Raw genomic sequence first — 25958 nt, 5'->3', positions numbered from 1 at the left:
ATTCAGCACCCAGGGACGACTTTCTAAAAAACAGCCAGGGAAGCCAGGACAACATATCACAGCCACCGGAAACACCAGAGCCATAACCCGGTCACTAGACACCTTATCCCTCTCTCCAGCATCTCCACTTCTGAACTTCTAACAGAAAATGGGAGGAATTGGTGTATGCTGGGCCCAAACTCTCAAACACTCATTCCCTGCAAGATATCAACAAAAAATGCAGGCCCCCCAACCACCAAAGCCTTTGGGCCCAGCTCGTCGTCCTCCTCCTATGAGAGCTCTCCGACCGCTGCCACAATGCCAAGGCCCAAACCCTCTATCTCCTGTAGGTAAACCAAAAACAACTGATAGCAGATCTCAATGATGTTTGTTGGGTTGCTATTATAGCAGCAACATTCACAAATGCTTACAGAACAAGCGGGAACCAAGTGTGCCTGTAGCTTTCTCTATTTTAGTTTTATCATGTGATAGAAAGTCTAAGGCCTTCTTAAGCCGAAGGGCTAAATCATCTAATCTTCGTCCTATTATGCATCAAACTATAAGATTGATGTAAAGACACAAAGCACTGCCATCAAGTAAGCATTTTTAAACATTTGTACACTACATTTATTTTTTATTTTTAATAAAAGACGTAACCACAAACATCTGGATTTTATGTTTCTAAACAAAACATGGCTAGAAGACAATCCTCAATGAAGCAGCCCCTCCTAACTTTCATGAGTGTCTGCAGGACTTTTAGGAGAGGTGGGGGTGTAGCTGCTCTATTTAAAGACGTCTATCAATGCAAGCAAGTGTCATTTGGTCAGTACTTGTCTTTTGAATATCTAGGGATCGTGTTTAAAGGTGCTCCATGCATTCTGTTTATCATTATTTACAGGCCTCCAAAATACTATCCAGCCTTTGTTGAAGAGTTCATTGAAATGTTATCCCTGATCTCCTCAGAGTTTGACTGGTTTGCTATTGCAGGGGATTTTAATATTCACATAAGTAATTCAGAAAACAAAACTACTAAAGAATCATAACTGTTTTAAACACTTTTGACCCGATTCAGCATGTGCATAATTTATAACATGAGAACAGTAGTTTAAATGTTTTGCCACTTGCTTGAGCAAATAAATATATAAATCGAAGAGTAAATGCAAAAGTAAAGGCTTGGAATAATGTGTTGCTTATTTATTGTTTAAACATGTCTGTTAAAGATTGTATTACTGTAGCATTTTCAGTGACAATGTTTGGATTTAAAATCCAAATAATGGATAAATGTTGTGTTTGTTGTAAACAGCCATTGATCAGTAGCGGACTCTTGTGTGAAAGCACAGTCTGTGCTGCTTCCCCTCTCACAAGAGTCACCCAAAAATGAAATTCAGGCCCTAACTATATATAGTTATACATTATAAAAAAAGCCTTTAAAAAGATTGGTATCGGTGAAAAACTCTATTAAACCACTTCTGAAAAAACAATCTTGATTAACACCTTTTTCAGCAATTATAAACCAATATCAAATCTTCCTTTTACAGGAAAATTTTATAGAAAAGGTAGTTTTTAATCAGCTTAACTGATACTTAAATGGATACCTGGACAATTTTCTATCTGGTTTCCGACCACATCACAGCACGTAGACTGCGCTCATAAAGATAACAAATTATATTAGCTTAATTTCTGATTCTTGCAAAATATCAGTGCTGGTATTACAAGATCTCAGAGCTACATTTGTCATTGACGATCATAACATACTACTAGAGAGACTGGAAAACTTGATCATGCTTTCTGTGATTATAAGCAAATGGTTCAGGTCAAACTTGACATAATAGGGAGAGCTATCATGTAGTATAGGAGAGCATAAGTCTAAGTGGACGTCCATGACATGTGGGGTCCCACAAGGCTCAATTATTGCACCGCTCTTGTTTAGCCTGTATATTATCCCACTAAGTCAAATAATGAGAAAGATCCAAATTGCCTATCACAGCTATGCTGATGATACCCATAATTACCTAGCCTTATCTCCAAATGACTACAGCCCCATTGACTCCCTCTGCCAATGCATTGATGAAATTAATAGTTGGATGTGCCAGAACTTTCTTCAGTTAAACCACGAAATAAACTGAAGTCTATGCATTTGGAAACAAAGATGAAGTGTTCAAGGTGAATGCATACCTTGACTCTAGGGGTCAAACAACTAAAAATCAAGTCAGGAATCTTGGTGTGATTCTGGAGACAGACCTTAGTTTCAGTAGTCATGTCAAAGCAGTAACTAAATCAGCATACTATCATCTAAAAAACATTGCAAGAATTAGTTGTTTTGTTTCCAGTCAAGGCTTGGAGAAACTTGGTCATGCCTTTATCACCAGCAGGGTGGACTATTGTAATGGGCTCCTCACCGGCCTTCCCAAAAAGACCATTAGACAGCTGCAGCTCATCCAGAACGCTGCTGCCAGGATTCTGACTAGAACCAGAAGATCTGAGCATATCACACCAGTCCTCAGGTCCTTACACTGGCTTCCAGTTACATTTAGGATTGATTTTAAAGTACTTTTACTCATTTATAAATCACTCAATGACCTAGGACCAGGATACATAGCAGATATGTTCACTGATTACAGACTGAACTCAGATCATTAGGATCGAGTCAGTTAGAAATACCAAAGGTTCACACAAAACAAGGGCAATCTTGTTTGAGTTATTATGCCAACTGCAGTTGGAATCAGCTTCCAGAAGAGATCAGATATGCTAACCTTTAGCCACTTTTAAACCTAGACTCAAAACTCATATGTTTAGCTGTACATTTATTGAAAGAACACTGTGCAATGTCCGAACTGATTGCACTGTATTTTATGAATTGCACCGTATTTTATGCCACCCCAAAAATGATTCCACTGTCTTAAATTCATTTTAAATCAAATATTAAATCATTTTCAAAGTTTTTTAATTCCTATTATTTCTGTGATTATTATTATTATTATTTTTTTTTTATTTTTTTTTTATGATTATTTTACTTTATTTTATTTAAAGCACTTTGAATTACAATTGTGTACGAAATCTATTTAAATAAAATTTCCTTGCCTTGCCTTGCCTAAAAAGAAAACCTTGAGTAGTTTGGAACAATATATTATTATTATTATTTTTTTAGAAACAAATAAGTAGTGAAACAGTTTTGTTCAAATGATAATATTAAATCGTAGTCGTGCTCTGCGCCCAATAAGTAAAGGTCAATAAGTCTCTAAAATATCAAATAATTTAGCCTTTTTTCATTTTAAACTTTTTTTTTTTTTTGTTATTTTTTTTTTTAAGTAGTTTTTAAAAAGATGTTTCTGGTTTTATACCGTAGGCTCGGCCTGAGTTTGATGACAGATCTTGTAATAGCAGTTCTGTTGGTTTGATGTTTCAGGTTGCAGAGCTGGAGGCTCAGAGTGGAGTTTCTGCTTCCAGTGAGACGGGCAGCGAGGAGCTCACACAGACTGTGGCAGAGATGGAGGCGCTTATCAGAGCTAAAGATGAGGTAAAGATTGCTTTAAGTAGTAACAGTGCTAACTGACACTGCAAGAGAATCCATCTTGAGACTCACCATTATAATCTCAACACTGTAAACTGCACAGACACTGTTTTATCAATTTCTATTAAATATAAAAAAGGTTTATTTATGAACATAATCGTGTATTAAAATTACTCGCACATGTAAATACAGCGGCAGCCTGTGATGTGGCTTCTAGCTTTATAATTATGTGTGTGTGTGTGTGTGTGTGTGTGTCAGTCCAACCAGGATTTAGCATAGATTTGTGTGACCTAATATTCCTGAATTTGGTGTGGCCTTTTTCAGAATGTACGCCAAAATTTGCATTTTGGTTGTTGTTTTGGACCCAATAATAATCATGATGTAATTAATTAATTAGTGTTAGTGAAACTGAGAGTACAATTACCTTTGTGCATAATTACTGCAAGTACTTCTGCGCTTCATTACTGAAAGTGTGATCCTGGTCCCCTGTGAACAAGCCAATGGTGACACCAGCACAGAAATACTCATAAATATGGAATTGCTTAAAGATAAATTAGTATGTAATCAGTGACACTTGTGAAATACTATACATTTGAAATGTTTACAAAATTATTATTTCAAGGTTCAGCCCGTTTTCATAAAAAAACATTTTATACCGGTGAATATCCATTGAAAATAGAAGTATTTCTACATTTCTTAAAATGGTACAAAATTTGGTATAGAATGTTCCATGTTTACAGTAAAGATGGTTATTACAGGAAATAAAGATTCTACGGAGCAAGAAACCAGATTTAAGTGAGCTGGAGAAAGAAAAGGAAGAGGCCTGTCAAAGGATACAGGTAAACTTCCATAACACAAAAAATATAAGTATGATAAGTATTAGCTTTAGGCATTTATAGTTTCATTTATAGATATTTATTAGTATTTTGAATTAGTTTTTATTTGTATATTTTCAGACTTTCAGTTTTTCTGTTATCTTATTAGATTTCGTTTTTATAAATTTTTAGTTATATTAGTAAAAATGTAAAATTAAATTGAGATGAGATATACAGTATTGTTCAAAATAATAGCAGTACAATGTGACTAACCAGAATAATCAAGGTTTTTCGTATATTTTTTTATTGCTACGTGCCAAACAAGTTACCAGTAGGTTCAGTAGATTCTCAGAAAACAAATGAGACCCAGCATTCATGATATGCACGCTCTTAAGGCTGTGCAATTGGGCAATTAGTTGAATTAGTTGAAAGGGGTGTGTTCAAAAAAATAGCAGTGTGGCATTCAATCACTGAGGTCATCAATTTTGTGAAGAAACAGGTGTGAATCAGGTGGCCCCTATTTAAGGATGAAGCCAACACTTGTTGAACATGCATTTGAAAGCTGAGGAAAATGGGTCGTTCAAGACATTGTTCAGAAGAACAGCGTACTTTGATTAAAAAGTTGATTAGAGAGGGGAAAACCTATAAAGAGGTGCAAAAAATGATAGGCTGTTCAGCTAAAATGATCTCCAATGCCTTAAAATGGAGAGCAAAACCAGAGAGACGTGGAAGAAAACGGAAGACAACCATCAAAATGGATAGAAGAATAACCAGAATGGCAAAGGCTCAGCCAATGATCACCTCCAGGATGATCAAAGACAGTCTGGAGTTACCTGTAAGTACTGTGACAGTTAGAAGACGTCTGTGTGAAGCTAATCTATTTTCAAGAATCCCCCGCAAAGTCCCTCTGTTAAAAAAAAGGCATGTGCAGAAGAGGTTACAATTTGCCAAAGAACACATCAACTGGCCTAAAGAGAAATGGAGGAACATTTTGTGGACTGATGAGAGTAAAATTTTTCTTTTTGGGTCCAAGGGCCACAGGCAGTTTGTGAGACGACCCCCAAACTCTGAATTCAAGCCACAGTACACAGTGAAGACAGTGAAGCATGGAGGTGCAAGCATCATGATATGGGCATGTTTCTCCTACTATGGTGTTGGGCCTATTTATCGCATACCAGGGATCATGGATCAGTTTGCATATGTTAAAATACTTGAAGAGGTCATGTTGCCCTATGCTGAAGAGGACATGCCCTTGAAATGGTTGTTTCAACAAGACAATGACCCAAAACACACTAGTAAACGGGCAAAGTCTTGGTTCCAAACCAACAAAATTAATGTTATGGAGTGGCCAGCCCAATCTCCAGACCTTAATCCAATTGAGAACTTGTGGGGTGATATCAAAAATGCTGTTTCTGAAGCAAAACCAAGAAATGTGAATGAATTGTGGAATGTTGTTAAAGAATCATGGAGTGGAATAACAGCTGAGAGGTGCCACAAGTTGGTTGACTCCATGCCACACAGATGTCAAGCAGTTTTAAAAAACTGTGGTCATACAACTAAATATTAGTTTAGTGATTCACAGGATTGCTAAATGCCAGAAAAAAAAAATGTTTGTACAAAATAGTTTTGAGTTTGTACAGTCAAAGGTAGACACTGCTATTTTTTTGAACACACCCCTTTCAACTAATTGCCCAATTGCACAGCCTTAAGAGCGTGCATATCATGAATGCTGGGTCTTGTTTGTTTTCTGACAATCTACTGAACCTACTGGTAACTTGTTTGCCACGTAGCAATAAAAAATATACTAAAAACCTTGATTATTCTGGTTAGTCACATTGTACTGCTATTATTTTGAACAAAACTGTATGTATTTGTTTTATTTTTATGCATTATTGTATTGTTTAGAGAAAGTGTTTTTATGGCTTAAAAACTAATCTTTGTTTAATTATACTACTCTTTTAATTCTATAATAAAAAAATATATATATATTATTATTTATTTTTTTATACGTAATAGTATATTTGTTTCCTTTTGCTTTGTTTTCTTGTTGTTTGCTTTAGATTTGGTCTTTATATTGCCGCACAGCTGTCTCCTATTTCTTATCCCACATCCCTGAGAACTTTAATAACCCTTCTTTGATCTTAGTTGTATAAATATGATCATGTTTTGTCTTCCTTGTCTTGGCATTAGGACCTGGAAGTGAAGAACTCTGAGTTGGATAAACGAGTGCGAACAGCAGAGAGCGCTTTAGCTTCGTCCCAGGATGCTCGGAGCAGGGCGGAGAGCGCGGTGCAGAAGGTCATTGAAACTTTAGACGTCAAGATCTACGACTTGAGCGACCTGCGGCAGAACCTAGCCGAGCTCCTGGAGAAATGACCTCTGCGCTCAGACAAATGTTAATCATGAGGTAGATAAGAACTCTTCCCAAGCTGCACAACTCAACGCTTGGTCACGGTACTAGTCTCCTAGTGAAAACTAGAGCGGTGATGACTAGGATGAATTTAGGACACGTTCATTCCACATTCACTTCCTGAGAGCCACGGGTGTAACTTACCAGATGTTTCTCGCACAGAACTGGCCCTGTTTGCTTGAAATAGTCACGAGGAAAATTATAAACAGACTAGACCTTCTTTAGAGCGGTTTACTGGTACTATATGACAATATATTTGAAAGTGTTGTTAAGATCTGTGATTTGGTTGTGACTAGTCTTCTAATTAGAATAAGACTTTGAACAAAACGTTCTGTAGATATAAGCTAACGTTCGATGTGTTCACCAGTATTGTTAGATACATAACTAGAACTGACGAATGAGAAGATCTAACTATTTACGGACACCAGCATGTCTCTGTTAGGACGTTAAGCGATGTAAAGGCTTATGGTTTCTCTTATTCCTTTATTAAGTTTGATAAATGAAGGGCTCTGCGTTTGACAACCAGAGAAACGGGGAACTCTAAGCACAAAGCACTAATAAAACGTGATATTTCTCTTAGTGACAAACGTGAATGGTTATCGTTAACTTCTCTTTTTTTCATTTACTCATTTATTCATTATTTGAACTGGTCTGCTGCAGTCTAAATATGTAGGTAGTTATAGATCGAATGCGTTTTTGCAAGGATCTACTGTTTTGGAGAGTACTTTCATTTAATTGTCACTGTCAGATTCCATTAGTTCTAAATGCAACAACCCTTAAGGAACAACACTTTATAGACCGTTTGCATTTATGTATGCATGCATCTTTATACCAAGCTTTATGGTATATAATTTTTCCTATTTTAAAAAACATGAACTTTTACTTTAACTATTGCTTTCATTTAACCTTGCTTGGACACTTGCCCTATAACCTTAAAGACATTTGCACATATGCTATTTTTCTATTGTGTGCCTGTTGTTGTTGGTTTTATATGAATTCCCAATAAACGTATTTGCTTCTTGAGTATACATCCTTTAACCATTCTTTCACAAAACCTTAAAGATAGCCCATATGATACTTTATAAATAGCTATGCTTTGGTATTTATTCGGTCGAGTTATATGGCATGTGCAAATGAATGAAGTAATAAACTGTTGCACTAATTTCCATTAACCAGTGCAATATTCAGTTAAAATAATTATGGTTCATTTTGAAGCATTGTTGCTATAATAATAATAATAATAATAATAATAATATATATATATATATATATATATATATATATATATATATATATATATATATATATATATATATATATATATATATATATATATATATATAATATTAATAGTTTAATAATTAATAATTCAGACAAATTTAGGTCTCATCCTGTGGCCCCAAAAAGTATTCGGCATGTTCAAAAATTTATCTGTATCATTACATTATAAATTAAAATTATTCAATATTAAGTGGCATCTGCATACACAAATGCTAACAACCATACACATACATAGTCTACTTGTATATTTCAAAGTTGTGTGATATTTGTAAATACTTTTTTGGGGCACTGTAACTGACTCGATACTGCCATCTACTGAAGAGTGAAAGTTCTCCTCAGTCGAAGAACTCAAAGAAAGCTACTTCACACTTCTAGAAGCAGAAAGAGAACTGAACATTTTAAAGAAATGGTGGGATGCTAACAGGTCTTCACTGAATTCAAGTACTTAGTTTATAATATCTAATCGACAAATCGTTAAGCATAGGACATTTAGGATTAAAATATTTTTTGTGTGGGGGGGGGGGTCATAATGGATCATAACTATGTTGAAAATCTAATTAACAAAAAAATTTAAATGCAGCATTATTCTATGAAACTAAGAATATGTTGAAGCTGTAAACCGTCATGTTGTATATATTCGAATGATTCTGGCGGAATGTTTGACTGGCGCATCTCATTAACCTCTTTATGACATCATACACAATACTTCCTTCTTTTTCTTTTCACTATTAAAGTGACGAACTTCTGACCTGATCGCACTGAGAAGACAAATTCGAAGTTTAAAGCAATTTTAACCGCACATTTCTGCATTTTACAATCTGTCTGTCTTGCTCACAAAGCTGTGAAGATGCTTCGCTCTACAATCTCAAATTTACCGTTTTTGGATGGCGCAGACGACATGTTTGCGACAACGAACAAGAGCCACTTCAAACTAGTAGATGCCAGCGTCAAGTCGAAAAGAGATGTTGTCCTTCAGCCCGTCTCACCACTCTTCCAGTGTGAAGAACAGAAATATCTGGCAAAGTACCAGAGAGAGACAGCGCTGTCCTTCCCGTCTCATCCAGCACCCCCCGTCATACAGCCAAACCTGACCCACTTTAACCTGCACTCAGAGGACAGGTGTGGAGACTATGAGACATCTCAATCTGAGTTAAAGCCCCTGCCCAAGTGTGCAGCCAAAATCCGTCCCACCACTGCAGTCAGGACAAGTTTGCCGGAGGACAAATATCCTGAACCCACCTATAGGTCTTCCTACGTCAAACATAAAGTGTCCCGGATCTTCAGAGCAAAGCAATCGGCGAAAACGGGTAAGTACTGCACACTCACACTCTCCACCGACATTTAGTTTTTAATAAGATGCTTTTCTGGTATCGATCAGGTGTCGGATCGAGTCTAATTATGGACAGAAGGGACAGGTTCAGATCCAGTTATCATGAGCAGTTCCAGTACAGATGGTATCTTCGTCCTCCAGAGACAGAGAAGGCAATTTGATATTATTTGGCAGTGGTTTCAGAGAGCGCCAATAATGTTGCAGTTCAATAGCATCTTTTTGTCTTTTATTTTAGCATCAAATTCCGTATTCATCTGTGGTGATGGGAGAGCGAGAAAAGACATACAAACAAACATATTCCACCTCATTCGGACAGTCAGGTGACCACAGGTGCGTCTAGTGTGCCTCTGTATGCAGCATAAACAAACAGAATGCACATTTTCATAATGTACCGTGTCTGATTGTATAAAGCCTAACAAGAAAGCTCTATAAATAACATGAGAGAAATCTAAAACCATGTGGACAGTCAGAAAAAAATCTTTATTTTTCAACAGCTCGGCTGAATTCAAAGAATGTCTGCTTCCCAAGATCAAGAAATCTCGGCGCATCAACCTTCGGGAAGTTCCTGATGACAAATGGACAACAAACTCATCTGAGGAATTTCATGCACACAAATGTGGTATATTTGATAATTGCACACTGTATATATATATATTGTTCTTTAAAGGGACAATAAGTAACTTTTTAGGTATTTTATTATCTAAAATCAATATTTTTATTCATAAATATGCCCTCAATGGTGTACAAATACCTATGCCAATGTTTAAACTAATCCTTGTAAATGAAGAATTTATTATCTTTATATACATGGGACGGGTAGGTCGACGGAGGCTTCCATGTAGTTCCGCCATCTTGCAAAACTATAATAGCAGAGAGGGACAAAAATTACTAAGCCAACGCGTTTCCACAGCGCGTTTTCGGTCAGAGCCAGAAACGCAGGTGCCGAGCAGTGAGAGGCGCTTGAAACTGCACCTGCAAGCTTAAAAGTCTGGATTGCATTCTTATTATGGACCATACATATGCCGCGCCACAGGAGAAGAAAACATCGTCGCCAAAACAGTCAAAAATAGAACGTAAAAGGAAACGTGACCGTAGATTACAGAAAACAAGAGTTAATGTCGGGGAAGCTTTTTCTAGGTGGAAAGAGCTAATGCTTGATAAAGATTTCAAAAGAGACGCTGAAGTGGCCAGTTTTCTTCTCGACAGGTAAGTCAGTGTTACAATCTATATTATAATATTTTTTTTATATCTAACAATGCATATAATTCAGAAAATATAACAAATAAATTAGACATAACTACTAATTACAATATTTCATGTTTTCCAGTCAGTAATTCATACTGTAACATTCGTTTGTTTATGGTCATGTTGCTGTTTGTTTGAAATAACACACCTGTTCACCTGAAGGAAAACTCGACGAAGTGCTATTAGAAGACATCCTGTCAAAGCTTTTTGGTACATATCGCCTACCGTAGATGGAACGCGCATTTGAAAAAGCGAGGCGCTGGAGAGCAAAATTAGTTTGAATGCAAAATACAATTTCACCACTAGATGGGAGTAATTCCTACTTAGTGTCCCTTTAATACAGGACATGGGGCAGGATTATTAAAGTCAACTGAATCCAAAACTAAAATTAAAACCATTAAAGACATTGAAATAAACATTAACAGAAAAAAATATATATTATTGTTGTTATTATTAAATGATTATTTTCCGCTAATTGCAAAGGCAACATTTCAAATTTTATTTAGTTAAAATTGACATACTAAAATAGCTAAAACTGAAACAAAATAATTATATAGACATATAAAAACCCAACGACTTCAAAAATGACAAAAAAAAAACATTAAAATAAAAAAGAAATTATATTTAAAAAAATTTAACTGATTCAAATATTAATAAAAACTATAATAGTATTTCAATGTTATTTAATACTGATTTTTTCCCTTATGCTGTAAAACAGTTTTTCAACTATGAATAAGTGAAAACATTAATATCTAAATTAAATGTAACATTTTAATGCATGTCATGTTTAATATTATTGATTTTTAGAGTCTGCTTTCCAAAGATTGAAATCATGACTTTAATTGTGAACTATGTAATTCTCTCTTATTTTATTCTGACCTTGTAGTGGCCTGCTTGTGTCTTACACTCAATGATTAGTGTTCAAAGTTGGTATCTCTTCTAAATAAACAGGAAGTCAACTTTATCTGTTGCTTTGTGCATGTTAAAGGTAAAAGCACAGCATGAGCAGCAGATGGTGCCATTTCAGTATTCCTGATTTTTTAAATATTCACTTTTGTAAATTTCAAGTAGACCCAAACATCACAAACTATGACTTCTGCTGTACATTCATCACACAATAGGAAAATTTACAAATTATGACATATTCATCAATGACTTTAATAACTGTTTGTTTTTTTTACCAGGCCCTGTTCACTTCGAGCGCAGATGCCCGACTCTCAGCTCTGTGTTTAAAGGAGAGACGCTCACGTGTGACCAGCAGAGACTGTCCACAACAAACCAGTGCTTCTTCCCAAAGGTCTGACCTGTTGCAACTTACTCTTTCTAGAAAATCTAGATAATGCAAAGCATGCCGTTTCTAACTGAGATGTTTGCCGTTCAGATAAACCGCTCACATTTCCCAGTGCATGTGGATGGAGCCAGTCTCAGGACTCTGAGCAGCGTTGAATTTGGGAGGCCTGATCTAGCTGGAAGCTTTTATAGCACAGCAACACAAGAGCAGTTCCCACCAAAAGAGGCGGTCCACCCCAAACCGCCGATCTACCCACCTAGCCATGTGCTGTTTGAGCAAGGTACTTTTACCTGTATGTTCACAATGAAAAGTCTCCTGAAACGACCTGCCCACATTACTACACATTATACCGTTAGAGTGTAAAAAGAGCATATGGGCGGCTGTTCTGCTTTAACTTAACCTTCTGAATGACTCTTGGAGTAACTGAATGTTGGCACTGATTCAGTCATACAAAGTGTTGTTGTTGTTGTTTTTTTGACTAGAAAAAACACTTAATTTAAATGTCACTTGCAGGTACTTGCAGTGTTTTTTGTATTATTTAGATACTATTATATTTTTGTTAATATTCTGAATTTTAATGAATCTGAATTCAGGTTAATTTTAGTTAAAGTTTTTTTTTTTTTTTTCAGTGTCTATCATTTTTATAATTTGTTTTTAATTCAGTTTTAGTTATTTTAATATGTCATGTTGAATTATTGTTTTATTTTATATATATATATATATATTGTCACGGGAGGAGCACAAGACAGACACAGTGGGCGTGGCGTCAGGCCTCGGAGAGGCTTTTATTAACAGAAATCATAAAACACAGGGAATAAAAGTGGCCAAAAGGGGAAAGTGTCCAAAATAACAGGGAATCTGGTGTCCTCGTCGTGCTGCGGGATTTGTGTAGGTCGGGCAGTGTTCATCAAGGAAGGGTCCAGGTAAGGGGCGGAGTCCGGCGGCCGCACGCGCTCCCCTCCTTGGTCCGGGGCGCGAGGGGCGGCGGCTTCTCCTAGCGGCCGCGTCTCTCTCGTTGGCCGCGGCGCTGGTAGGGGATGGACGGCCCGGCATCCTGGCCCGTCGGCCGTGTAAACGGGTGCGGTTCCCATCCGGATCGCGGGTCCGGCAGCTCACGTCTTGGTGGCGCGGGAGTCCCTCAACGCACCCTTCCTGGACCCACGAGGACACCAGTGTGCATGCACGGGGAAGAGACCGGTCTCCTGAGGAGAGGCGCGTTGGGCTTTTAAACAGCGGCGGTAATGAGGCTCCACTTCCTTCAGGTGTGCCCCATCACACGCCGCCAGCCCTGACTCGTCCAGCGCCCCTCCTCTCACACACCCACTCCAGTCGGGAGCCTGGTGAAGGGCGGCGATTTAGGACGGGGGTGCCGGTGATAATCAGGGAGGAGGCAGCTGACTCGTCACATTCCCCCTCCCAAGCGACATCCCCGTCATCAGGGCGCCGCCCACACGGGAGTGCTACCATCCTCAACCAGGCTCCAAACGGTCGGAGTGGGCGGGGCTTCCTCTCCGGGCGGTCCTCCCTCTCGCAGCGCACCAGAGCAGGGACAGAGAAACCGGGTTTTAGTGACAGCCTCAACCAACCACAGGGTAAAATGACAATGGAAAAGTCACTTACCCCTTGTGTGGCTGGGAGGCTGTCCCCAGTTTTCCTCCGTCCCAGTCTGGGTTCTCACGAACGTTTGCAAGCGAGAGGGAGTGACGTCACCAGACGTTTCCCAACTGCGCTGTCTAGGCTCCGCCTGCCTGCATTCTCCACCAGTGTCACGGGAGGAGCACAAGACAGACACAGTGGGCGTGGCGTCAGGCCTCGGAGAGGCTTTTATTAACAGAAATCATAAAACACAGGGAATAAAAGTGGCCAAAAGGGGAAAGTGTCCAAAATAACAGGGAATCTGGTGTCCTCGTCGTGCTGCGGGATTTGTGTAGGTCGGGCAGTGTTCATCAAGGAAGGGTCCAGGTAAGGGGCGGAGTCCGGCGGCCGCACGCGCTCCCCTCCTTGGTCCGGGGCGCGAGGGGCGGCGGCTTCTCCTAGCGGCCGCGTCTCTCTCGTTGGCCGCGGCGCTGGTAGGGGATGGACGGCCCGGCATCCTGGCCCGTCGGCCGTGTAAACGGGTGCGGTTCCCATCCGGATCGCGGGTCCGGCAGCTCACGTCTTGGTGGCGCGGGAGTCCCTCAACGCACCCTTCCTGGACCCACGAGGACACCAGTGTGCATGCACGGGGAAGAGACCGGTCTCCTGAGGAGAGGCGCGTTGGGCTTTTAAACAGCGGCGGTAATGAGGCTCCACTTCCTTCAGGTGTGCCCCATCACACGCCGCCAGCCCTGACTCGTCCAGCGCCCCTCCTCTCACACACCCACTCCAGTCGGGAGCCTGGTGAAGGGCGGCGATTTAGGACGGGGTGCCGGTGATAATCAGGGAGGAGGCAGCTGACTCGTCACAATATATATATATATATATATATATATATATATATATATATATATATATATATATATATATATATATATATATATATATATTCAGTTACATTTATTTCAAGTAACAAATATTTTTATTAATTATTTTTTTCCTTGGTTTTAGTTTAGTACAATAATCCTGGTTACCTGGCATAAATAAATAAAATATTTATATAAATAAATATTTGTTTATTTTATTTAATTGTTAGAGCCAGATCAGATGCTTACAACCATGCAAAAAGATTTTGTCCCCCTGAACTGTAGAAGACAGAAAATGAGCCCTAGCCAGCTTCAGCAGGTAAAATATTTACATTTCACAACAGATAAACTGCAGCTCACCTGTTTCCTATTTATTCTCCAGTCCTTCAGAAGTAAACAGAGGCATTGTCAGTTTTTTAATGTCGTCTTGAGCTTTTCTGGTTGAAACCATGTGATAAAAATTAGTGAACAAATAGTTAAAATGTGTCACAAAATGATATTGTCGAAATCAGGTATTTTGCCTGATACTACCAATTTAAAGGTTAATATAAAAAAAATTTATATCATGGAAAAGGTCTTTATTTTTTGTAATTTAATCTTTCTTATATTCCAGATTCATTGCACACAAACGTAAATATTTCAAGGGTTTGTTTGTTTGTTTTAATTCTGATGATTACGACTTACAGCTTAGGAAAATAAAAAAAATTTAGTATCTCAAAAAACTTAGAGCATTTAGGGGTTGTAAAGTATAATAGTTGTTTCAAAGACCAGTAATTTGTGTTTAAGAGCACAATATGTTTTAGAGCTGATCTTGACTTAAACTAATCTCTTTCTAGGTTAAAGACAGTCATATAAGGCCCCGGCACAGCAAACATGACTTCAGGACAATCCACAATGAAGCATTTGTGCCCAAATCCTACTGCAAGGCATCCCTGGAAAAGCCACCTCTACAACACGTCAGCCATATGGCGTTTTGAGTTGAAAAACCTCCAAATAACATTAAAAAGATCTTTACTCTTTACAAATGTCCTTTTCCGACTGTAGGCCTTTGCAACGTTCATGCATAATCAACACAATCCAGTTATGATTTAATATTTCTTGATGGACTTGGTGACAAACACCTGATAATACACACAGACTTAAAAAAGGACAAGGACATTTGTTAAGAAGGCAGACCTTTTTTGTTTTTGACTTTAAAATATTAAAAGCATGCATGTTTCAAAGCATCACTTGTGTATGGATATCCTGTGAAATTCATGTCATGTTGGAAGTCCAGAATTTGGCACATAACATCATTACCTCTATAACTACAAATGTGATTGGTTCTTATCAACATATAAGAGGCTTGAGGCGTGTTATGACAACAGAACATGGCCTACTTACAATCAAAAGGGTGTGTGTGTGTGTAACTTCAAGGTTAAATGGCAGTCTGGAGCGCAAGGTGTTAATGACTATATGAAGTGTGTCAGAAGGCGACTAACTCACAGACTTCACATGATATATATATATATATATATGTGGCATTTAGACCAGAGCATGTGCAAGGTATCATGGGACAGTGGCAGAGGTTTTCCAGGTGAACGTGCTGCTGTCTGTCACTGAAGAGTCTCCTTGCAGGTCTGTGTTTGTGTTGGGAAAGTGGCATGATCCTGTAATCAGACGGTCTGTTGAGCTGATGGTGTCACGTCTTACTCACAACATCTACTCTTGTTACAAGTTGCAACTTTGAACTTCACGTTTTTTGGTGTTTATGCATACACATTCAAGTTCCATTAAGTTAATGGAATTAGGAATATTGTCACTATCATGTAAATGTTTATGGTTGGTCCAGACTTTTGATATCATATTTTGAAAGTGCTTCTACGTTTGCATGTTTCTAGTTTAAAAAATGTTTTCATTATGAATTTCAATTCAATTCAAGTTTATTTGTATAGCGCTTTTTACAATACCAATCGTTACAAAACAACTTTACAGCAAATTATGTTTCTACGATATTTAGAAATATATTTTTAATTAGTCAAAATCCCAAAACTTTCTCAGACGTTTGGACTCCACTTGATACCATATATAGCTGTGTGTGTATGTATATGGTCTCTCTCTCTCTCTCTCTCTCTCTCTCTCTATATATATATATATACAAAAAAATACATAAATGCATAAATAAATTACCTCTAATATGTTTTAGTATCAAATATTATTATAATATAATACACACAATGTATGCGTGTGTAATACACATAATACACACTCCTCTTTATCCCGGCAGATATACAACAATAAACGACAGGAAATGTTACATAACATATAGAAAGAAAATGTATCGCTAAACAACATTAGGCTATTACTCCTCTATGGGTTCTTAAAACAGACCCGTTATTCACTTCGAAACATCTGCTCAGAGGCATGTTTACACCAGCTCAGGGGCGTGGCTACATCATGAAAGGGCGTGGTCTGTTTCCTATTGGTGCATAATCGAAAGAGGGCGGTCTCCAAACAACATAAAGAATACATTTAACTTTTAGCCTCGTTGCTGTTGCTTTTTGTTTTTCACGCAGTTTGCGGGTTTTAAAGGCTGAAGGTAAGTTGCTCTTCTTTGACCTAGCTGTAATGTCACCCATGTAACTCAGTAACGTTTTAAACTAGTTAACATTGCAGATTTAATTGCGTTTCAATTGAGCACTTAGTTATATGACTTGAACTCTATATTTTGGGCATCACAGTTATGGCTTTCCGAAGCATCAGACTGTTTGCTCTTGAGCTGGACGGTCCGGAGGATGCTGTGTACGGCAGTGGAGATACGATCAGCGGCGTGGTGATCCTGGAGCTCAACCGGGAGATCACGGTCCGAGCCCTGCGAGTCCTGGGCCGAGGGGTCGCTGCTGCACACTGGCTGGAAAACCGCAGCGTCGGCGTCAGCACCGTCTACAGCGACCACACGTCCAAGATCACTTACTTCAGGAAGAGACGGCACCTGATCCGAGGTGGGCTTGCGTCCATTTATATATATATAGTGTTGTAAACAGTAAAACTCAATGAAATCTATTTTCATATATATATATATATATATACACACACACACACACACACACACACATATATATATATATACACACACCTTCATATACCAAAATAAATTTCAAAATGCATTTCCAATTTTGCAGTAGCTTACATGATGGAATAGAATACTAGAGATCAATGCTAGATTTATAATGATTTAATAATGCTTAATTTATAATTAAATATTGTAATGTTTTTGGAACATTGTAAAGTAGGCCTGTGTTCCTCACTGAATTTTTTCTTCTTCTTCAAATGTTTTTTTTTTTTTGGATTGAATTGTTATATAATATATTTTAATTGCTTTAAAAAAATAATGTACATAAAATGGACAGAAATATATATTTGTTAAAATTTGACCTGAACAGACGACGGACATTGAATCCTCATTGAGTCAGGGCCGATATCTATATTATCAGTAATAATGTGCACAACACAAACGTGAGTTTCCTCACTGTCATACCATATGGCTCCAAATGGCTTATAAAGCTTGTGAGGACCATTTTCATGGTGATTTTTATACCCTTTTCAAGGCTTTACATCATCAAGCACCATTCATGTTGAATACGTTAAAATGATGAAGAAAGAAAGTCATGCAGGTTTGGGACAGCATGAGGGTGACTAAACAATGACAGAATGGCACAGCTGTGTTCATGCAGTCACGCAGTGGTTTCATTGTTGACCAGCTTCATTTTCGTGTCCTTTGACAGCTGGCACAGAGTGTGTGATCTGGTTAATCATTCATCTGTTTATGTGAAATACACACGAGCAACTTCACTTCACAAGCCAAAAGCTTCTCGCCAAGGGGATAAAAGCTCAGCTATTGACATTAAAATGAAATAAAGGCACGTTTGGTTTGATGTAAATCGGTACTTCCTATTAACAGGTTATCAGGTCGTGTTTTACTGCTCTAAAAACGAGCCATGTTATGACTAACTACATGATTTCAACACTTTGCAGCAGTTATTGGCAATATCTGTGAATGTAGTACAATATGGTGTTCCAACACTGTTCTGTTTTTGTTTTGAAATGTATTATATAGGATACGTCTGATAAACTGTTATCTAGCATGCAAAGTAGCTTTATACGAAAAATATTCTATTTACAAATAAATTGTACATTGACTTATTGGTGCTCTCTTCATTGACAGTGAGCATTTTTTCCCCGTCAAGTTATCAAAGGTTATCAGAATGCAAACACTCGTTTCTTTCTTCGGTGATAAAGTGAAATGAGGCGGCAGACAGAAGCATAGATCCGTCATCACAGCTAATGTTTAGTCAGATATCACAACTGACATCATGAGTGCTTTTAGGAACATGATTACTAGTATACATGCTTCAATCGAATTGGCCGATATTTGGCTATATTAAGGTTTTAGCCTTTTTTTGTTTTTGTTGTTACCTGAAATAAATAAAATAACTAAATGCAAATAAATGCAATAAATATCACTACTGGCATCTGCCATGAACAACACCATATTAGTTTCTCAGCAGGACACTTTTGTGATTGCAGTGATGCAGGCATCCGGGGAAGCACAGGTCTTTACACAGTCGTGGATATGATACACAGTTTTAGTACGTGTTTACATAGCGCAGTGTCAGTTTAAGAAATCGCATGGCCAGAGTTTGCTTATCATTATCTAAATAAACAGCTCGTGTCTTGGCAGCAGAGACGTGACAGTCCTCACATTGTAATTTCAACTTGAATCCACTAGAGGGGGAACGGGTCACGCTGAAACAGTGTTGTTGCCAGGTCCGTAGATTTCCCGCGGGATTGGGCTAGGTTAACACTGTTCCCGCTGGTAGATTTTCATGTCTGCGGATTGAAGCATCCCCAATTACGTGAATTTTTTTTTTTTTACAACGCCAAAAAACGCTCATTTATCCCCATGAACGCGACAATTGCCGGAGGATCCCCCTCAACCTGGCAACCCTACTCCAACCAATGCGGTTCTCCGCGAGAGGGCGGCACGTGAACTTCATTCCGCTGCTAACAAAGAAAGTTGATTTGTTGTTTAATAACAGTCTTAGAAAAAGTGGTTTTGCTGTTTTGTTTGACAGTTTAATACTTTGGCAGTTCCCTTTTTTTTTTTTTTTTTTTTTTGTCATCAATTATTTATTTATTATTATTATTATTATTTAGAGAGACTGGAACGGCTTTCGTTTAAAGCCTCGTTGTTTGTTTAATCTATAGTATGCAAAGGAACTCCGAATATGCACGTCTTTCAGGAAAGTGATTGACAGGAAAGTAGCACAACAGCACAGAAAGTACCCGTTTTTGTTTTGCTGAACTTCTTCACTGGGAGGTTCCTCTGGTTGGGGCATGCTCAGTCAGCTTGTTTTTGTCTGAGAACCTGTAAGCATCAATCATCCGAGCTCTCCATCCACACCCAGTTAAGATGTTTATGAGCAGGCAGCGATTCCTGACATAATAACATCGGTAAGCCCCGCCCACACGAGTTTAAAGGCCGAGCAGGGAACATGCACAGCTTCAGTTTTGTTTTGAAGCTGAAGTAAGAGCTTCTCCTCTGCACTTGAACGCATCCTTTCGCTCTTTGTTTGACTTCGCACGTCTGAACTCGGACTACTCAAGGGACTGCAAACTTTTGCAAGACCAAAGATGATTTTCGACAAGCTGAAAAAGTTCGACATAGTGTTCGATTCCCCGGAGCTGGACTGTGCTCCGGTGTTCAGCAGTGGAGATGTTGTCTCCGGGAAGGTCGTGCTCGAGCTCTCGGCGGAGAGTAAAGTCGAGTCGCTGAAGTTGCACGCTGAAGGTTTCGCTAGAGTTCACTGGACCGAGTCCCGTAGCGCCGGCTCCAGCACCGCGTACACGCAGAACTACAGCGACGAGGTGGAGTACCTGAACCGGAGAGAGGTGCTGCTGCAGGCAGGTCAGTCCCTCACAGAGATCCTCTCAAGGTTTAAAACCGTGCAGAAGACTTCCAACTCGTTTCTGTCGAGCTCATCGAGGCGACTCTTAAAGCAGTTCACCCTAAAATAAAATTAATAGTTTTATTATTATTCTCCCCATGTCGCTCTAACCCCATACGACTTGCTTTCTCACGTGAGAGGTGATTTAAAAAAAAACACAATGCCCACTTTTTTCACCAAAATGAAAGTGAAAATATATTGAAGCACTCATCTGAAGTCTTTAAACGCGATGTGTGTGGACTTGAGTGATTCTCTTTCAGTTAATGTTAATCCTACAGCAAGACTCTATAACGAATCACTCAGATCTGTTTTTCTATTGGATTTATTGATCATATACCACTCAAACGAATCGTTCATAATTGATTATGATATCGCTGCATTCTTCAAAACAGCAGATTACCGTTCACAATAAAAAAACATGCATTTTATGTAGTTTTTATGCTGTAGAGCCTTTATTTCACATTGTTTTGAATGCGTTTAATTCGAGTCAACTGGAACATCATGCTTTTACAGCAGATTGGTTAATATGTGAAATAACTTTTTAATTATAGTGAGCAGCGTTTAAATAAAATGGCTTTTTCAGTGATTTTTCAAGAGGCTGTGGTTAAATGAGAAACATTTTAGACAAAGTTCAACTCCATGGCTTTATTAACCAACAAAACCTTAACCTGAAGCTTTTGAATTAACTAGACTGACTCAACATCAGCGGTTAATGTTGGGTTTTGTGTCGTGATCCAGTTCTGACATTTACAGCCCCTAGCGCCATGCTTTTATGATTTATTGGTGCAATCATGTTTCTTTACCTTGTTCCCCTCCAGATAACGGTGAACTGACAGTCCTGTCTGCCGGGAGACACGAGTACCCTTTCAGTTTCCAGCTGCCAGAGGAGTAAGTCTTGCTTGCTTTATTACTCATTTATTACAACCTTTACAAAGGTTTAGCTTTATCTGTGAAGGATATGGGCGTTAATGTAAGCGTTTTGTCTGTCAGGACTCTAGTGACATCCTTTGAGGGCAAACACGGCAGCATTCGATACTGGGTGAAGGTCAAGCTGCATCGCCCATGGGCCACCGTCAAGAAGATCAAGAAGGAGTTCACCGTCATCGAGCCCATTGACATCAACACGCCAACTTTACTGGTAGGAACCTCCGGAATAAACGTCGCCTTGTCATTTTCGGTTCATAGTTTTGCTGGCATGCATGCTAAACCAGAGGTTTTACTTCAGGCACCTCAAGCTGGAACCAAAGACAAGATGTCCCGCATCTGGTACCGCAACTGCGGACAGGTGTCGGTCACCGCGAAGATCGACCGCAAGGGCTACACGCCGGGGGAAGTGATCCCAGTCTTCGCCGAATTCGATAACTCCACGTCTCGCTCCGTGGTGCCGAAAGCTTACATCACCCAGACGCAGACCTTCATCGCAAGGGGCACCATGAAACACAAGCGGGCCGTGGTGGCCACTCTGTGTGGGGACATAGTTGGTGCACGCCGTAGGGAGACGTGGCACGGCCGAGCCATCAAAATCCCTCCAGTCGGGCCGTCCATCCTGCAGTGTCGCATCATTAAAGTGGAATACATGCTCCGGGTGAGTTTGAGAGCTAAGCTACTGCTGAACTCCTAAAGCTGGAAGAATGATGTTACTTAACATCTCTTTGTATTTTCCTAGGTGTGTGTTAGTGTTCCTGGGACGTCCAAGCTTTGCCTGGAGCTTCCTTTGGTTATGGGCACCATCCCTTTGCATCCGTTCGGCAGTCGCACGTCTAGCGTCAGCAGCCAGTACAGCGTCAACATGGAGTGGCTTCGCATGGCCATCCCGGAGCAGCCTGAGCGTACGTTTATTCACCTCCCCGAGTTTCGTTCTCTTTCGTCAGCCTGAATGCAATGCAAGCTCATATTAAGTCTTTTTTTGTTTTTTTTTAACCACAGCTCCTCCAGATTACAGCTCGGTCGTGTCAGACGAGGATGCGGTGCTGAACTCCACCACAGTCCCACCTGAGGAGGACCTCAGCGGCGTGCTGCAGCGCTCCCTCTTGGCCTGCATGCAAGAGTTCAGACTACGGCCTCCTCCGGTGTACTGCGAGGTGAGCGGACGGTTACACGCGCGATGGGTTTTTTTCTTTACTAGAAAGTGATTTTTAACTGCTTTTGTCAGTCGGGACAAAGATTTTTGCCTCGGAAGAGATCCCAAAATTTTATATCGAACGGAAAACTGAAATTCATGGAAACCTATTTCCTACTCGCGAGTAAAATTTACCCCAGAAGAGGCCCTTTATTTATTAAACAAAAAGTGAACATTTTTGGAAGCCTATTTCTACAACATATTTAAAGAAATCTTATCTTGTAACTTTTGTAAGTCTTGTGACTTTCTTTTCCATAACTGCAGATTATATTTCATAATTGTGGCTTGTATTTGCCACTTTACATCATCTTATTGTTCATCAGTTGCGACTTTTTTCCTTATAACGGCAACTTTAAGAATTTGACACTTTCTTATTTTGATTATTCCAGTTACCTTTTTTTGTTTTTTACTTAGTTTTTGTAAAAAAAAAAAGTGTTAAATCAAAGCAAAATCACAAAATTAGCATCTTCCCAATTTTTGAATTTTTGAATTTGCATCAGAATACTGAATAAGATTGAATCCACAGCCTTTGACATCAAAGATACAGGAAGGGTTTTGTCCTTCTTATAAAGAGTTGATTCTCACTGATAAAGGAATCTGGTATTTTTAAAGAGTATCATATTGGAAATGATCTGACGTGTTTTTTTTGTTTTTTTTTTCTCTCTCTTCTCAGGTGGACCCAAACCCTCAGTCTATCAACATGCGTCGTCGCTGCATGACCTGTTGAACTCTCTGCCAGCTGAACATCACCTGATGTTCGAAACCAAAGCCGAGATTTGATTCTCCCGGACGCCTCTCTGAGATTGAGATTGGCTCTTGTTCCTCGTTGGTGCCGTTCGCATCTGTGCTTCCTGCAGCGGGGCCGAGAGAAGAGGAGATGTCCGGACTAGGCGAGGCAGATCGCTCTCATCAAACAAAGAGGACATTCAGTACCGGAGCAAACAAAGCTTCTATACCCACATTTGTGTCCCAAAGAGCCATCAGACTCTGGCTTGTGCCTAGAACGGTGTGTGTAGATTCAGGGAATTTGGGCATGATCACTAGAGAATTATAGGTGCGAAGCCATTCTTGATGCTGCACAAAGTGCCTTAGTTTGCTGTGAACGAGGGCCGAGTCCCTCTGAAATCCAGCTGCAGGCTGCCACCTTAGATGCTAGCAGGCATGTGATGCCGTCCTCTCCCAAAAACATAATGTACGTCTCATTTGGTGTTGATGTTCGCCAAAGAGATTGGTTTAATGTTCATGTGAACGGGTAATTCTATGCAAAAGGGAAAATTGCTAAAAATTGCACCCCCCCACTGCCCTCTTGGAGTGGATCTCATGTTGTCAAGTTTCGTTTGGCTCGACAGAGGTCGAGTCCATGACCTGGAAGGTCTACAAACATCTCGCTGAATGGAAACCACAGATAACTTGTGCATAAGCGTTGTTTTTCTTGGTCATTTTTGCCAGTGACTTGAGGTAATGTCAAACCGGGCTAGAGCAGCCTTTGACCGTTAGCTTTATGAATAATGGGGGAAAATACAGAGCCGTGTGTATCCAAGGTGCCTTTTTTGTTGTTTTAGAAGAAACACAATGAATGACTACAGGGATTATGTCATGCTAAGCTTTCCTAGCGTTACGAATCCCTGAAGTGTCCTTCCAGACATTCCACAAAAACCACAGACTCGCTTCATTTCCAGATTATGAGAAAGTGTACCATCAGGCTTAAACGCAATGATTGTTTATGGCACTCATTTTGAATGAATGTATTTTTATAGATTTCTGTATTTGTTGAAATTTGTGATGAGTTTATTTTTTGCTAATCACTTTTAAGTAAATAAAAAAAAAAAGAAAAACGGTACATTTGAATGGAGTGTTTTATTTCATGTGATTTAATAATTTCTAATATTGATATAACTGTTATGCAAAGGAGAAGGTTAAGCAGCATGTTTTGCTTCAACTCATTTCTGAACAGCATAAGTTACAGTTGGAAATGCTTTTATTGGAAAGCGCCTCAAGAGTTAGATTTATCATAAAAGGGTTGTTTTCCGTCCATGGGAATGTCAAGAGTACAGCAGTTTTACCTGGGGCTGAGCTTTTACTGTATATAATAGAAGTGGAGCCTGAGGCACTGAGTGTCCTTTCCCCTTCTCTGCTGTTTTCTGAAACGCTTCCATTCTTATTTAACCCCATCATTTCTAAAGAAAACTTGCAGTATTCAAATCTGAACCTCATGAGAAAAAGAATACAGATGTATCATAATTTGACTTTCATTAGAATCATTGTTTAACATTTTAATACAATTATAACAACAAATAGTAGTGTGTGTGTATATATATATATATATATAATTTGTATTATTTAAAATATTATGTGCACCAGTATAATACAGGCCTGACTGGACTAGTTTAAGGTCATTAGAAGAATGTGTTTTTTATTTATTTATTTTTTTAGTACATATTTCCGTTTTCCTATAATGTAACATGAACAGGAAATAGAACTGAACTGCAAACTATAAGTGATTGATCCTGGAGTTCCCATTCTCTTAGTCTTGCTGTGTTGCTCTCATGTTTTCTACAAGCAAATATACTCTTATGCAGCTGTAATGCCTGGAATGTAGACAAACATTAGATGTTTGTATGAAAGAACAGAATTTGCTGAAGGGCTTTTTTCCCTTTAATGACAATTTAAAGACCTTTGAGCTCATGGCTAACAAAAGCACATGAGACTGCAGATCTGCATGCCCTGTTTTACAATAAATAGTGTTCTATATGTATATATATATATATATATATATATATATATATATATATATTATATATAGTATACCTGTGTGTGCTAGCGTGAAGTTTCAACCCCTGCGCTGTTGATTTCAAGTCTGCTTCTTTCTTTAGGAGTTTTAAAATGGGTCAAACAACGATATTCAATGAGGAAAATATCGAAAATATTGAATTCAGCTCTTGACACATGGTTTTAAAAGCCCAACTTCTTTTAATTTGATATGATGTATGAAAGACAGAACATCCAAGACGGTAAAAAAAAAACAGTGAATCGGGGGAAATAGTGTCAATCACGCTACTAATTAAACAAGCAAAGAAGTGCAATGCAAAACGTGTTCTTTATAGGAACTGTAAGTATTTAAAATGTTTTTTAATCAAATAAGCTGATTTGAGTATAAGATATGTACAGGAAAAAACAAAACCAAATCAAGATTGGAGACTCAGATTAGAAGTTAGAGTTTTAAAGCAAACAGAATCTCTCTCCTGAAACAGAATCTGTGGCTTTGTTTGGTATAAAAGCACAATCTTGTTTAACAGGTTGAACAACACTTAATTACTCAAGAAAAGTGCCTGAAAATAGAACATTAGGGAAACCAGTAACATGTTATATTTGATATATATTTATTTATCAATGTATTTATTGTGCAAATATGTCTTACAGGCAAGCCGAGAGAGCAAGAGAAGGCATTGGAAATCAAAAAGTCACTCCACTGCACAAACAAATCAGCAGTGATATTTGTGTCTGTCTGTCCTTAGAGAGGCTGCCTTATACGGAGACATGACGTTCAAG

General features: G+C 38.8%; 3 protein-coding genes across 4 annotated transcripts in view; all 3 read left to right on the top strand.

The window, feature by feature from the left end:
• Positions 1-7743, top strand: part of LOC128022511 (homer protein homolog 3) — a 30026-nt gene extending 22283 nt beyond the window's left edge. The window contains exons 7-9 of the mRNA XM_052610151.1: positions 3386-3496; positions 4249-4329; positions 6496-7743. Of these exons, the coding sequence (XP_052466111.1) occupies positions 3386-3496; positions 4249-4329; positions 6496-6681 (378 nt within the window). The 3' untranslated portion in view covers positions 6682-7743. The remainder of the gene's footprint in view (positions 1-3385; positions 3497-4248; positions 4330-6495) is intronic.
• Positions 7744-8092: 349 nt separating this feature from the next.
• LOC128022514 (uncharacterized) lies at positions 8093-16620 on the top strand. Its single transcript, XM_052610154.1, has 8 exons — positions 8093-9303; positions 9375-9478; positions 9562-9656; positions 9821-9945; positions 11756-11868; positions 11953-12142; positions 14534-14622; positions 15140-16620. Exons 1-8 carry the CDS (start codon positions 8844-8846, stop codon positions 15278-15280), a joined length of 1317 nt encoding a protein of 438 aa, XP_052466114.1. The 5' UTR covers positions 8093-8843; the 3' UTR covers positions 15281-16620.
• A 131-nt stretch (positions 16621-16751) lies between these two features.
• Positions 16752-24249, top strand: LOC128022510 (arrestin domain-containing protein 2-like). Of its 2 annotated transcripts, XM_052610150.1 has the most exons (8): positions 16752-16881; positions 17024-17284; positions 21109-21178; positions 21281-21428; positions 21516-21875; positions 21957-22119; positions 22217-22371; positions 23083-24249. In XM_052610150.1, the coding sequence occupies exons 2-8, from the start codon at positions 17026-17028 to the stop codon at positions 23134-23136; spliced, it is 1209 nt and encodes a 402-aa protein (XP_052466110.1). In that variant the 5' UTR covers positions 16752-16881; positions 17024-17025; the 3' UTR covers positions 23137-24249. The 2 variants fall into 2 exon arrangements, with proteins under 2 accessions (XP_052466110.1, XP_052466109.1); XM_052610149.1 differs by lacking the exons at positions 16752-16881; positions 17024-17284 and adding an exon at positions 19685-20250.
• The last annotated feature ends 1709 nt before the right edge of the window (positions 24250-25958 follow it).

Source organism: Carassius gibelio, chromosome A11 (assembly GCF_023724105.1).
Source record: "Carassius gibelio isolate Cgi1373 ecotype wild population from Czech Republic chromosome A11, carGib1.2-hapl.c, whole genome shotgun sequence".
NCBI lineage: Eukaryota > Metazoa > Chordata > Actinopteri > Cypriniformes > Cyprinidae > Carassius > Carassius gibelio.
This window is presented reverse-complemented; position numbering and strand designations above follow the sequence as displayed.